The sequence below is a fragment of the Onychostoma macrolepis genome, chromosome 19 (assembly GCF_012432095.1).
Source record: "Onychostoma macrolepis isolate SWU-2019 chromosome 19, ASM1243209v1, whole genome shotgun sequence".
In the NCBI taxonomy this organism is placed as follows: Eukaryota; Metazoa; Chordata; class Actinopteri; order Cypriniformes; family Cyprinidae; genus Onychostoma; species Onychostoma macrolepis.
In genome coordinates this window covers 14,519,150-14,534,740 of record NC_081173.1, presented here as the reverse complement: position 1 = coordinate 14,534,740, position 15,591 = coordinate 14,519,150, and the positions used below count along the sequence as shown (strand labels likewise).

The following is a 15,591-nucleotide window of genomic DNA, read 5'->3' as shown; positions in this document are numbered from 1 at the left end:
CTTTCATTGTATACACAAAAAAGTGTATCAACATATCTTCTGTTGTGTTCCATAGAAGCACAAACAATATATATTGAAATGCACTTTAAAATTACTCATACCTGTGAAGTCACACATTAGCGTTTTCTCATTGGTGACGCAAATGCACTGCAGTTTCCAATTATACAATGTTAAAAACATTGAACCAAACAATCCAACTAACCATGTAACATACTATATAATTCAGGATCATTAGAAATAATTTCCATATGACTCAGACCCTGCCTTAGACACAACTTTTGTGAATAAGTAGTCAGCTTTCCACAGATGTTGATTTTCATCGGGATCTCGCCGTGCTAATGCATGTTGAGTGCCGTAATTAACAACACACACTCCATTAATACCGCTTAATATATGTGGCGCAGAAAGACTGGACGCCACATTAACTCCTCCAACTTTCTCTCCTCGCTTTCATTCTATTCCTCATTGGGCCAGATGAGAAAACACCATCTACCCAAATCTGCTTGAAGAGATCATGTTTAGGAGGATTGAGGGTAGGAGGCAAATAAATAAAGACAGCACAGAACATTAGTTGCTGTTAGACCAGGGGTTTGGAAAATTTCATTAGGTTTATTTATTTTATTTGGATTTAGCATCAGCTATTTTCTTTTTTTCTTTTCTTCTGTACTTGTTTTATTTTTGCTTCAGTGGAAGATCAGTTTTTATTGTTAATTTTTCATTGTTTTTGTTACTTGAAACAAAGCAGAAATAAAATATAAATATTAGTTGAAAAACAAAAGTTTAAAGTAAAAATAAAGAACTAAAGTTTAAGTTGAAGTATTAAAATCACTAAAACATGAAATAAAAGCTAAAGAGAACTACATAAAAAACAACAAAAGTAATCAAATTACAAAAACTTCAACTGAAGCAAAAATGAAAAATAAAAACAAATTATCAAATTATTAATTCAAATTATTTATAAATACCACAATACTAAAATAGCAGTTAGCAGCAGAATACACTGCTAAACTCATTCTCACTATAATTTTATTGCATTTCCTTTTGTAGCTTTAGTTTAATTTTTCATTCTTTTGCCATTTTTATTAATATTTATTTTATTATCAAATATTATTCACTGCCAGTTTTCATCATCTGAATTTACATTAACAAAAATAACCTTGTGTTATACAATTTCCCTGCTTTTTTATTCCTTTCTTTGCAGTTGGTCCAGCACAAAGTAGCTTAAAAGGAGACTTCACAGTTGTATAGTAAATGGAAAGACTGAAGCATAATTGGCATTATATAGTAACTGTTTAGGAGCTTTTCTGCCTGCTCTTGGGATAATATTCCAGCAGCGCATTATTATTTCTTGTTGTGTGTGCCTCTGCTTAAGCACAAATGGCCAAAACAAATGTGCTACGGACATGCGCTAATGAAAAAAACAGATGCTAGCTAGAGCCTGGAGTGTCAACAGTAGACGGACCTTGTTGTACTCCATGTGCAGCTTCTCCTGCTCTGTCTCCAGCTTGTCTTTAAGGTTCTTCTGCTCCACAATGTTGTCCTGGATCTGAATCATCCTCATGTTCCGCTCTGAATACCAACAGACACGAACAAATCGATACTGAGATTGCTATCAGAGTACAGGAAAAAGTATATCAAAGGAAGATTGAGGGAGAAAGTGTGAAAAAAAGAGGAACTTAAGAGAAAAAGAGGGAGAGAAAGTGCGCTGATAGAGGATAGGCCTCCTGCTAGAACCTAATGGAGTGTGTGCCCAAGGTTACTCTACACATCTGCTCTTAACATCACTCATTTGGAGGGCAAGTGCCTAGCTGCAAGGCTACAGAGTGGGATGCATGTCTCACGCTCACTGTCTGATACCGCCTGCTGTTCCGCAGGCAAATTCAAGTATGTCAGGAACAGCAAATCATATGCTGCAAATGCATCATTGCTAGTTTTTGCCATTAAAATGAAAAAGTGGAAAATATTATCATAAGAGGGTTGAGAAATGCTGATTGAGGGTTGAGAAATAACAGATCATAGGCCTTATGAGTTAACAAAGACACTCGGGACAGTTGACAGAATTGTGACATGTTATTAAGTCTTGTCAATTTAAATATTCAAGCAATTTCAAACGATTCAGCACAAGAACACGCAAAAGAGAACTGTACCAAACTGAGTTCTCTTTCACATCATCATGTGCTTGAACACAAACACATATTAAAAAAAAGTCCAAATGTCTTGGTGAGTATCCTCAAACATAATTTTTTTTTTTCTAAGTGAAAATAAACAGTTGAGAAAGAAACTGCATGTGTATCAGTATACTGGATATCTGCATTAGGTCTAATGTACCTGCTGCTGTCTGTATCAATGATAATCAAACAACAAAAGACAAAGAGAAAAATCGCTCAGCGCTAATCTAAATAGTAAAGACTACAGTGTTGTTTTACATTTGACTGTTTGTACACTATTTCATCTGTGTCTTTGTTCTATTGTATTTATTTGTGCCATTACTTGTTTTTATTTTATATTTGACTGTTCACTTGTCTTTAGAGGAATAGTTCACCCAAAAATGAAAATTTACTAAACCTCAGGGCATCCAAGATCTTCAGTTAAAAACATCTTTATAGATTTGTTTATTACAGACATTCAGCTTTTAACTTGACAAGACATTCATTGATGGACTGGAGTCATGTGGTTAACTTGTTGATTATTATTATTATTATTATTATTATTATTATTATTATTATGTTTTCATCAGCTATTAGGACTCTCATTCTGATGGCACCCATTCACTGCAGAGGATCCATTGGTGAGCAAGTAATGTAAAGCTGAACAAACAAACTCATCTTGGATGCCCTGAGGGTTAGTACATTTTCGGCAATTTTTTGGGGATGAAATATTGCTTAAATACTGTTGAAACTTTATATTAAACTAGATTCAGCTGTGGTAACGAAATTGGAATTGTTTCAAATCACCTACCTAGGTAGTAGTTAACAAAGTCTGCCGTGAGGGCAGGCTGCTTATGTTTACGACGTCCGTCCACGCTTGCGCTGGTATCAGATGTGTCCACGGGGAAGATGTCTGTGCTGATACCCATTAGCTCTGCTTTACGCATCAGCTTGCGGATGGCTGAAGCACTAGAGGTGAGTGGCCGGGGAAGCTTCTCTCGAGGCACCCACGCCTGCGGCCGAGTGTTTCGAGACAGCTCTGCTTTCGCTCTGTACTGCTGGAGCCGTGTGGTTATTCGAGCCTAGAGGTCAGGATATCACAATCATTCAAAAATAAATGATGACTGATCATTCAACAGCCTATCTGATGTATGGAAGACAATGTCTGCCTCAGAGTAAAGCGGACCTGAGCTTCAGGTGTGAGCTGCTTCTCCCTTTCCTGCAAAGACACTTTGCAGTAGGACTGCAGGGCCAGATAGTTCTTCCTTTTCCATTTCCTGTCAAAGCGGTCTGCATGCTGCTTGCAGTAGGCAAAAAATGGATCCGCAATGTCCTGTGGGTAAAAATGGATCGTGACTTTAGAGACGGACTCCCTTGAGACCTTAAATCATGAAATATAGCTTGGTAAAAAAAAGGAAAAGGAAAAGGAAAAATCAGTGATGAATGACATGCTAGTAATCTGTTTTATATTATTGTTATTAATAATATAAAATAGATGGGTCCAATTAAAATTCTGACTGGATGAAATGCACACACAGCCACTGTGAAATGGCGATAAACAAATCTGTATTAATGTATTAAGGCAGCAAGCTACTAGATTGCTTAGCAACTGTACACAGTATATAGTGTAACACAGCTTCTCAAAACTAATTGCTTTATTTTTTTATTCTCTAAAATAGGGGTCTTCAAACGTTTTCTTACCAAGTACCCTTTGGTAAACAAAGAGATGTTACATTTTATTGTGTAAAACTGATGATTAGCCTGGGCTATAATATCATGCATATATTAATGCATTTTCATATTTTATGATACCGTTCAAAAGTTTTTAAATTAAATTTATCAGAAGTGACAGTAAATGCAGTATAATTATAACATTACAAAATATTTCCCTTTCAATTAAATGGTGTTCTATGGAGCTTACTACTCAAAGAATCCAAAAAAAAAAAAAACATTCAGCAGCACTACCATTTTCAACATAAGAAATGTTTCTTGACCAGCAAAGCAGTATATTTGGATGATTTCTAAACGATCATGTGACACCGAAGACTGGGGTAATGGCTGCTAAAAATTCAGCTTCGACATCACAGAAATAAATTACATTTTAAATTAGAACTCAGTTATTTTAAATTGTAATATTTCACCATATTACTGCTTTTACTTTTTAATTTATTTTTGATCAAACAAATGCAGCTTTGAGAAAAGAAAACAAAAAGAAAAAAAAAAATTACCCACCCACAATTTTGAATGATAGTGTGTTTTCCAAAGCCATTAAAATAATGATTAATGTGCAAAGTCATACATGTACATCACATTTTATTGCTACTTAATATAATTTATTCTGGGAGGGACAATGGAACAAGAAGCTGAACTATGGCTTCTTTAGCTAGGTTGAAGTTAATTAAATTTTTAAATAATATGGTATTTTTTTATTTAAAATTAGTATGAAATACAACACGACTAACAGATCCTCTTAAGTTTGGACATGGACCAATTCCCATCTGTTGAAAAACCTGCTTGAAACAAACTGGTCAACCTGGGTGTTCCAAGACAGATTCTTAATTTGGCAATTCCTCAAGCAACCAATAAAATTGAAAGAAAGAAACAAAAAAAAAAACAAAGAAAACAATAAAACTGTGTTCAATGTCTTGCAAAATCAGAGTGATGTCTAGAGTATCGTCTAAAAGCATGAAAAAAAATCCTGGCTGTGGTGCAAAACCTACTTCTTAAAATGCGCACAACTTGGACAAATGTGAGAGAAAGGCTGAAGTCCTTAAGAACAAAATCTCTGAGTGATTTGATTAAGGTTATCTTAAGATATTTCCCATCATCTCAAATACCTCACTATTGTTAACGTGGCACAATTGCTGCAGGTTTAATTTTAAGTGCTTGTGTGCTCAGGCACCTGATAATTCTAATGTACAATTTGATTACGGGGAAACGGGAGTATCTTCTGAAATACAGGCTCACGCTTTCTGGCTGTTGGGATAATGATGCCCAGCGCTCCAGATTTTTATAGACCATCGGTGTCTGCGCATTCTCTGATAGCCGTGATAAATAGCCAGTCACAAAAGGCCTGTAAAAATTCCCCTCCCTTTTAAAGGACAAGTACATTTTGCAGAGAATGCGGGAGCTGAAGCTGGGGGGCAAGACAATGACTGATGTAAGGCTGGTGGGATTTTTCCAGGAATGGAAGGGGACTGCAGATCTGCCTTTCTCAGAAACAGCTTTCTATGGAAGGGGAGTGAATCTTAGAACAATGTCAGCCTATTTCAGCAGTTTCAAATCTCTGCAGCTGAGATGTTCGCAGCAAGTTTCTCTCGCTGAGCTCACATCTCCTTGTCACAAGCATAGCATTTCACCCCCTCCCTCGAGGGCAGATGGAAGCACAGCCATTTTCCATCATCCACAGAATCATTTAGGCTTAAGGTGTCTCGCTGGATGCTATCAGCCCACTCACCTGTTGATATGAGGCCCTTTGCACAGCTGACTGGATTAAGTGGATTGCAGTGAGTAGGCACTTTTCGCCAGTGTTTATCTGCGCTGAACGCCACCATCATATGCTTCTCCAATATGGACTGCATATTTGAGCCACGAGGCTGATGGACTGTGACCACGGCCTGGGCTAGGAATTTGTTCAACTGGATGACCTCGTGCTCTGAGCCCTCTCTTTATGCTTATAGGTATCTATTTGATAAACTCTCGCACATGCACTTCAAACGTGCATGTGAAAAACACGTGTTGACAGAGAATCTCAATCTTCTTAAAGGAACAGTTCACACAAAAATTAACATTCATTCACACTCAGGCCACCCAAAATGGAGTTCAGTTTGTTTCTTCTTCGGAACAGATTTGGAAAAATTTTGCATTATGTCACCTGCTCACATATGCTGTGAATGAGAGTAAACAGCTGATAAAAACAACACAATCTACAAGTAAACCACATGACTCCAGTGCATCAATTACCATCTTGTAATTGTGAGAAACCACATGATTGTAAGAAACAAATCAGTTTTTGCGTTTTAAATTTAAACCGTAAATTCTGGCCAAAATGCAAGATAATCCACGATAATGCTTCCTCAGTGTTTCCCATACATTGATTTATTTGTGGCGGCCCGCCACAATATCAAAACTGACTGCCACAAATAGATTTTTTCGAAAAGCTTTGACTTTGTTGAATAAACATGAGCACTGCAAGTTTCAAAATCGAAACACGGTGCAGGTGTTTTTATATCACTGTATTTATGAAGGAAACCGACTGTCTTAAGAAAATTTTGGACGTCCTTTTCATTTCATCTTGCATGTAATGTCTGACAAAGCAGCCTTTGAGAGAGGAGCGCTGCTTTGTGTACAGCGTTACCGGGGAAACCGCTATTTCTACACACTCTAAAAGCGCCTCCTGCTGGCAGAGAATGAATTTGCATTATATGCCGCCAAAAATAGAGTCTAAGTCTGTGGGAAACAATGCTTCCTCCAATTAAAAAGTCCATCCCCTGCTGTCCTCTCACATCAGAATCCATTAAGATATTAGCACAAGAAATTATTTGATGGATTAGAGAGCTGTTTTGACTCTCATTCTGACGGCACCCATTCACTGCAGAGGATCTACAGATGAGCAGGTTATGTAATGCTAAAATTCTCCAAAATTGTTCAGATGATAAAACAAACTTTTATACCATAAAAAAGTCAAATGGACCATTTTTTTATACCTTCATGATGATTTTGTCATTTTAGAACTTTGTTACCCCAGTCCTCATCCATTTTCAATACAGTAAAAAGACTGGCCAGAACAGTCTTTAAAAATGCACCTTTAGTGTTCCACAGAAAGTCGCCAGTCCAACAGGTTTTAGAACAAATGTGGGTGAGAAGTAAAAATTCTGTATTTGCTTTGAAATAGATCTGAGGAATAGTTTTGTTGTTGTTGTTTTTTTTAGAAAAAAAAATCCTTGAAAGAGGTAGATAAGAGCTGGAATGTTAAAAGCATGCCGCTAAACATTACAAAGCTGGCATCACAAGAATGCGACTGTGGGGAAGTTGGTGAAAAACATTAAATGCAGTTCAAAGAGGATGACCACACACTAACCTCTTCCGCAGCAGCTTCAGACAGCAGCCCTTCTCGTTGAGCACACGTAACATGGAAGAACGAGCGGCACATTCCGGCATCACAGCTGATGCAAACACCTGTTCGAGCAAAGCGCGTGTCTTCGCACAAACTGCACTCCTGTAAACCATTAACCCAAACAGGCCATTGTGACAACAGCAAATGACAGAAAACTACTAAGAAAACATGACAGGGAAAACTAATTTCACATCTTGTTACTTTCCCTCTAAAGACTTGGGAATATTTCTATTTTTGCAAAGTCAAGAAAGGTAAACCGAAAGCTGATTGTGTAACACAGCTTTAATATGAAAAAAAGATCTTTAAACACCATTATAACAATCCCACACTCATTTACTGTATAGTTCTATATTTAAGATAAGGTGGACAACGAGTCTCTAAAAGCCCATTTGACTTTCTCCAATTACTGGAGTTCAAAATTAAAATAATAATAGCCTTTCTCTAGGAGTAATTTCTTTTCACATGTACAGCACAAACCATTAAAGTAAGCCTTTCAAGTGCTTCTAAAGTAATTTGCTTCCTAGTAAAAGGAACCTCTTCTGACTTACTGACACATAAAATAATGTCAGATAGAGTAAATGTCAAAATGTCTACAGTCGACAGAAATTCTTGGGAGAGAAGTGAAAGACGCCCTTTGCTCAGAAAAGTCAGCATTTCACCTATTTTATCAGAAATTTATTGTTTTTAAATAAAGCGGCAAGAAAAAAGAAAGAAAAGAAAACAGGATTTCAAGCAATTCAAATTAGTTCATATCTAGGATGCGCCAATTCATCAGATATTTTACCGATTGCTTTTAGCTGATAAATCTGTGATAATCTGACAGTGATAATATAATATAAATTCATCCATATATTCATATACACTACCGGTGAAAAGTCTGGTGTAGGAACTTTTTTTTTAAACAAAATTAATACTTTTAATAAGCAGGGATGGATTAAATTGCTCAAATGTGGTGTAACACAATTTACAATGTTTCATTTAAATTTCAAATAAATAAAAAATAAGAATAATAATTGGAAAGAAAATAATAATATTTGGTTTCCACAAATATATTAAGCAGCACAAGTGTTTTCACTGGTTTCAGAATGTTTCTTGAGCACCAAATCAGCATATTAGAATGATTTCTTGCCATCATATCACATTAGTCAAACTGTACAGTCGTATTGTGTAACATTTTAGAATTTAACAGTCAAGTGCATTTTGCGGCAAAAGAAAGAAATTTCTTAAATAAATGATGGTAATTTGATCAGTAGTAGTAGATTATAGTGTTCAAATACTATCATGTTTATTATGATAGTGGCTTGCCACTATTAATAACCTGTTCTTGAGCTAATGTTAGTTTATTTTTTAGCTGTCTGCCATAAGTAACTTTTGATACTTGCCTTCGCTCCGTACTTTGAGTAGTTCATCTCTGTGAGTGTTACAGGCCGCAGCTTGTCAATGTCTCCAAATGCCACCCCTGGAACATAAAGGGCACACACCACGTGCACCCACCTTCAGCAGAACAAAGCAAAGTTGAGTATTCATCCATAATAGCTATTTTTACAATCATCATAGTATAAGGACAGTTCCTTATTCACTTCATGTGCTGAATAACAAATCATATGTTAGTAATGACATTAATTCAAAGGTCGACCATTAGCAGAACAAAGCAGCATCTAGTTAATGGAAAACTATTCACTATTCCCTGAATAACTGCTATAACCCTTAAGCCATTCAGAAGAGGAAATACTCAGTTACAGGTTCAAATATACTCTAACTTGACCATTCGGTGTGACAGAATTTCAAATGCAGACTTTAGGAAGGAGAATCCGAAGTCCAATATAAAGATATCCATCTTTGGTGAGCGCACGCTCCACACTTTAATTTGCTGTGTTTTTCATGCTCTAGTGAAGTAGTAAATTTGGGTGCAGGCGGGCTGAGGAGCACTATCAGTGATAACGTGGCTTGAGTCTTCACGCTTCAGACGCCTCTCTCTTCCTCTCCCTCTCTCTCAGCCCCATCCCTCTTTCCCTCCTAGCCAAATCCACCACTTTTTCTCTCCTTCACTCATCCCGCACATACCTGTGCCTCTTCAAGTATTTCACTTATTTAGCATTTTTCCAGCATCTTAGCACAGAGGGTGGCATAAAAACTTTCAACGGATATACAACAATTAAAGGAGTAACTGAAACATGAAAGGTGTGACGGGGATGGCTGTGCCTTTAATGAGTGTGCTAATGATGATAAAGGATAATATCAGACCAAGCATCGGTTAAAACTCACCTCCCCGCATCAGTTTCTTTGAAGATGCCGTCCTGACTGGGACAGAGCTCACAGCTGGGTGTGACGCCATTCTTGCACGCGTCACAGAACCACGGTTCTGTCGAGTTCTCCGAGGCCGAGCTCATGATAGAGTCACTTTCACCATCGACACCATAACAACCTGAGAAAAAAGAGAGAAAGGCTGTTTCTCAATTCCAAGAATGCAAAGAACGGACTTGAGATCTCATGGAGACCGGTCTTGCCAGGCTGCCTTGAAGGAACGAACTAGGAAGGACGAGAGAACACAGAACGCATCCTTGTGAGAATTGAGATGCGCTGTGATCTTTCTGCTCACCTGATAGTCCAAGCAGGTTATAAGAAGTGAGACAGCAGCACGCAATGCAAAATAAATAACACATAACATCACAAACAAATAATGCTTTTAAAACATTTATATCATTTTATTATTGACAATATTTTCATATTATTTTATAGCTTTTTACTGCACATATTTGTGAAAATGATTAGGCTATGTATAATGTTACATCTTCTTTGCCAATGTTAAAATTCTTTTTAATATGCCAATAAAATGTACGACAGGCTCTTTCATTTTATTAAAATTATGCAAAACAAAATGACAAATGTTTAGTTTAACAAGCCATCATGTATTTGTGAGCAAGCAGCGGTAATCTCTTCAGCGAGAATGAGCAGCTTACAGGCTTCCGTACGTCGTTCGCATGCAGCTTCTTTTGGGATTTCCAACAGTTTGATTCTCCCAAGTCTGCATTCGATGCATCCTCGATTTCTAGAACACTTTCATGTGTCCTCTGTGCTTGCGTTCTCGAGTATTGGAATTGAACTTTGACAGTTAATGAGCAAGAACACAAGAGATCGCATTCATATTGAGAAACGGCCAAAGTCAATGCTGAGTACTGGCTCAGTTCCTCTTATAAAGTTGTTACATTGTAAACTATTCACAATCAAAAATACTGAATCTGTGCAGTACATGCACAAATATGCTGTTCAAATATAGAAAACATTTGTGCTGCTTAAAATTTCTGTGGTAACCGTAACCTTTTAGATTTTATTTAAAAATCTTGAATCTTTTGACACATTCATAAACTGACGCATATTTCAGCTTATTTAATTTTGCTGGAGAAAGAAACCTTAACATTTCTTTATAAATCTGGCACATTAAAAGGTTTTTTTTTGTTTTTTGGGTAGAAATGTGAAAATGTTGGCAGGGCAATTTAAAATCTAAACTACAGCAGAAAATGTCCTTCGTGCTAAGCTGCCTGATGTAGCAAGCGTGCATGTCAGAACGTCAAAAAAGCAAAGAAATATATAGCACAGAATGCTTTTGTTGCTAAAACTTTTTCCCAGACAAAGCTAACATTAAGGCCATTTGATCAAATGGTAGCATCACAAATCAAAGATGGAAGCATTGGGCCAACAAAAGCATTTTACTTCTGTCCCCTTAATTTCCTCAGGTTGCCAAGACAATTACTGTGCTGATCAGGTTACCATGACGCCTATTACACTCAGCAAACGTGCTCCATGCCACCAATAAGGGCGGCAATCAGCTCCTTCTCAACACTGCAGAGATAACGTTCCCGTTCCTAATACAGCAAACCAGCCCCCGGGCATTGGAGAAATGGAGAGAGAGACAAGCAAATAAAAGTTCAGGTACTTTGCATACTCGCCACAAAAGACCCAAACAGCAAAATGTGCAGAGAATGATTAAGCATGGCTTTTCTCTGAGTCTCAACCAGCAGACTAAAACTTCTAGGTTTGTGGTGATAAACACAGCAGAACTGGGAAGCGGTCGATATTAAAGCTGAGGGGAAAAATTAAGGTGTGCAATTTCGTGAGGTAAATAATATTTATGTTTGCCAGAATCATCCAGGGCACTTTTTCCAAGAGGAAACACAGGTGCATGTGAAGGGCACACAGCAGCTCTCACCAGTGCGACCAAATAAGAAGCGTTCGTATCCTCATCACACAGTCATTTTGAACCATGTGGTAAAGGGTGCCATTACGAAGCCCAGCCTGACGTTTATTTTCTTAAAGAAAGGTATTACGGGAACACTGCTGGCAACAGTTGGGTGCGTATTACTGACTGGGCTTTGAACCATGGGGCTGGAGCCTGCAATGATCAGTTTGCTGGTTTAACGGACTTACTGCTGAACCGTCAAGCAAATCTCCGATGTTCCTTTTGAACTCAGATACAAAGCTGGACCTGCTAAGCCACAGGGTGCTGGCTAATATGAGCTAAGCTGGAAAAAAGTGATGACTATAGGAGAGCTTCATAATCCCTGAGGAGAAGATTATCCTTGTCAGAAATGACGAGCTTGGCAGTTAAAGAGCGACCTGGGGAAGGGTGGTGACAAAATCAAGAAGAACGCTTTTAAGATTTAATGGAGGAAGCTTCAAGATTGGCTTCAGAATGAGTTAACAGGCTAGGCTGGTGTGTGTATGCGTCAGAGTATAACTGAAATCAGACAATGAGGCAAAGACTGCCGGTATTGTGTGTGTGTTTGTTCTTCAACAATCAATTTGTTAGGTGTTCAACTTCACTCTTATGATGTGCAATAATTTATCTGCATACAATACAAATGACAGTGATTTGGTTTATTTGCATCTTTAATAGCCAAAGGGAACAAAATAACTTCATTACAGTTCCGACTTGAAGCAAATGATTCCTTGAAGTCATCGTGATATATTTGCACAAAAAGTCTTTCTTTTTTTTTTTCTTTCAGCAAAACTTGCAATTACAGTCATCTACAGGCACCTACAACAGAATTGAATGGAACAACCAGTATCCGATGGGTTCGAAGGCTGCAATGTGAATCACATATTTTTAAGGTATGATTTTATGCATTTGAAATAAGCTAAAATAAGTAAATATGCTCTCCAAGGCTGCATTGATCAAAAATACATTAAAAATGATAGTTACAAAATATTATTACTATTAAAATAACTGTTTTTTTAATATATCTTAAAATGTAATTTATTCCTGTTAAGGCAATGCTGAATTTTCAGCATCATTACTCCAGTTTTCAGTGTCACATGATCCTTCAGAAATCCTGAAGAAACATGTCTTGATAATACGAATGTTTCTCTAAAGAATATAATTTATTTTAATCTTTAAAATATTTTGTATCAATGCAAAAGTAAATAACAATATAAAATTAGGTAACACTTTATTTTGATAGTCCACTTTAGACATTCTACTAACAGTAAGTAACTTTGCAACTAAAGACTCTGTTTAATATCTTCCAACGCTATATACATACTGACTATGAGAAACTTTGCAAGTATATGCCAACATTCTACTAACCCTAAACCTAGCCTAACAGTCTACTCTGATAGTTGCATGTAGTTGCGAATTAATGAGAATTAATTGACATGTAGTTGCAAAGTTACTTATAGTTAGTAAAATGTCTAAAGTGTATCCTAAAATTCCTTACTGTCACTTTTGATCAATGTAATCCATTCTTGCTCAATAAGTATTCATTTAAAAAAATAAGTAAATCTTACTGACCCCAAACTTTTAAAGGGTAGTGTTTTCTTTCATGAAAAATGTAAATTATATAAGCTAAATAATAAGTTGTCTAAAATTTTAAACAAGGTAGGCAAACCACCAGAAAACAAGTAAATAATTGTGTGGCTAAGATATACTTGTGGCTATAAACAGTGTATTGTAGTTTATTGAAAGACCAAAAAAAAAAACAGGACAAGTCAAAATTATTTTCAGGGGTAATCAACAACTGCAACTTTTACTCTGTATTGAAGCCAGAACATTGCTTTACTATGAAGTCCTTTGACTCTTTCTGTCTTTGTCAAATGATTAATGAGTAAACGTTCAGCGCAGCGATGTATTTCAATTATATTCACTCCGTTTCTTCCCTAAATGCTAATATTTTTCATCCAGGATGAAGTAGATTTATTCAATAGCTCAAATATTAGCCAAGTCAGCATGCAAAGCAGGACCACAGAGAGGAACAACAGAATCGAGTCGGGGGGGGCACAGGAATGAATGAATAGGGCCAATTAGAGCCCAAAGACCTGGCAGATGAGAAAGAGAGAGGGGGGAAAAAAGATGAGGTAAAAGCTGCGAATGGCAGCTGCCTTGATGTAAATCAGCAAAACTGATTCACAGTTACTAAAAAAAAGCCTTTTGAAAACCAGCACTCTCTCTTTCACAAAACAATACAATCATTTTCATAACCAGCAATGCGTGGAATAAATCATTTCCTCATTAAGAGGCGAGTGAAAAGAAGTAAAATGAAAAAAAAATCCAAGGTTCTATCAAACAAGATAACATTTTAATTTAATACTTGTTTAATTCTGTGAAGCTGGTTTTGTACTGGGATGAAACCAATGTGATTCAGCTGTTATTCAACAAGGCACCTTTTTAAGAACAAAGGCTTGAATTTGCTTAATACATCGGTTTTATTCAGCAGTGTTTGAAATGCTTTGTTCCAATAGTCAATGCAAGTCAAAAGTGTTTTCACTACTCCGGCATGTAGCTATTGAACACATTACATACTTAACTACTTGCACATTTACATTATAAAACAAAATCTTCAGGCTGTCATTCCTTTACAACATTTCACAATCAGATACTTTTTATTTAAACCAAATCAAACTATACAGTTCAATAACCACTCCTGAAGCACCCCGGGGTTAAGGGCATTTCTAAAAGCACAACGCTAAAATGTTTTCAGGTCCTTTCACATCCTTTCCAAAGGATTCAAATCAGGACTTTGCCTGGGCAACTCTTAGACTTTAAATCTGATTGTTTTTAGACAATTCAGATATTAACTTAATTCTGTGTTTTGGATAATTGTTCTCCTGCATAATCCAATTAAACTTTAACTTGAGGTGACGCACACACAGTTGGATATTCTCAGTTTTGACTATATTTTGGGACACAGACTGATTCCAAGAACAATGGAAACTATTTAGCAACAAGAACAAACAACAGAATAAATCCAAATACTGTTTCACCACACTGTAGCTTATTCTAGCCAAGAATCACTAGGCCTAAAGTGTCATTTTGGCAGTTTGGTACCTTGTAAACCCACAGGCACACCATCTGAGGCAGAGACTATGCCGCAACCCAGCCTAGGGTCACACGCATCACAGGTTCATTGTGATAATACAATCCACCTTGAAGGCAAGCTGAAATTTTAACAGGAAGCAAGGGAACAACGCTTACGGTCTGAGGACTGGAAGATCAGATAGAGCAAGGGAGAAACATGTTTTTAACCTTGAGCAAAATACTTAACCTGAATTAATTTAGCAATTACCCATCTGTACAAAGGGATAATGCAAGTTCTTCTGCCAGGTGCACCAGTGTGAAAATACATGTGCAAAGTGGTTTCAATACATCCTGCTACACTCCGCATAGCAAATACCTTCAAGCTAAACTGTTTAACTTCTGATGAGAAACCTATTCATAAAACTAAGGCAGTTCAGCACACAAAGCCTCTCACTGTGTTCCCAAAACATAGACCTATCACAAAAACTGTCATAACAAAACATGATATAAAGGGGAAAAACAAAGCCATTATTCCTGTAACAAAATACACAGCTAAAAGCACAAGACAGACTAGTCTCCAATCATTTGTTTTAGTATGGTTTGCACTACACCAAGTTTTAAGAGTGTGTCCAACTGATACATGGTAATGGAAGTGTTTCCATTACTCCAACCTGTGGATTTTGTGCCGTGAACAATGTTTTCCAAAATACATTAGATCTACATCAAATACACAAAGTAACAAATAACACTAGATTACACTAGGAATCATTACAATTCTTTTTTGAAATGTTTGTACAATGTTTGGCATTCTATTCCGTTAATGAATGACTCAGAGTTCGTTTTTTTTTTTTTTTTTAGTGAATCAAATGCATAGGCTACAGCTTCCAACTTACTATATTTTGTTGTATTTGAGACTTTTGAGACTAAAATTAATGTAGTTAGACTGGTCGTTTATATGACAACATGAAAAGAATAGGAAGTAATCAGAATTGTAAAGAGCAATCAGACCCAGTGTTGGTAGTGTTAACTAAAACTGA

At 36.8% G+C, this 15,591-nt stretch overlaps 1 protein-coding gene across 3 annotated transcripts in view; it reads right to left on the bottom strand.

Moving 5' to 3' along the window:
- The window catches only part of phf14 (PHD finger protein 14), an 87,925-nt gene that overhangs the window by 57,858 nt on the left and 14,476 nt on the right, over window positions 1-15,591 (bottom strand). For all 3 annotated transcript variants that reach the window (XM_058753927.1, XM_058753928.1, XM_058753929.1), the window contains exons 5-10: window positions 9,529-9,688; window positions 8,646-8,757; window positions 7,228-7,365; window positions 3,334-3,480; window positions 2,959-3,229; window positions 1,463-1,569 (exon numbers count right to left, since the gene is read on the bottom strand). In XM_058753927.1, the coding sequence (XP_058609910.1) occupies window positions 1,463-1,569; window positions 2,959-3,229; window positions 3,334-3,480; window positions 7,228-7,365; window positions 8,646-8,757; window positions 9,529-9,688 (935 nt within the window). The remainder of the gene's footprint in view (window positions 1-1,462; window positions 1,570-2,958; window positions 3,230-3,333; window positions 3,481-7,227; window positions 7,366-8,645; window positions 8,758-9,528; window positions 9,689-15,591) is intronic.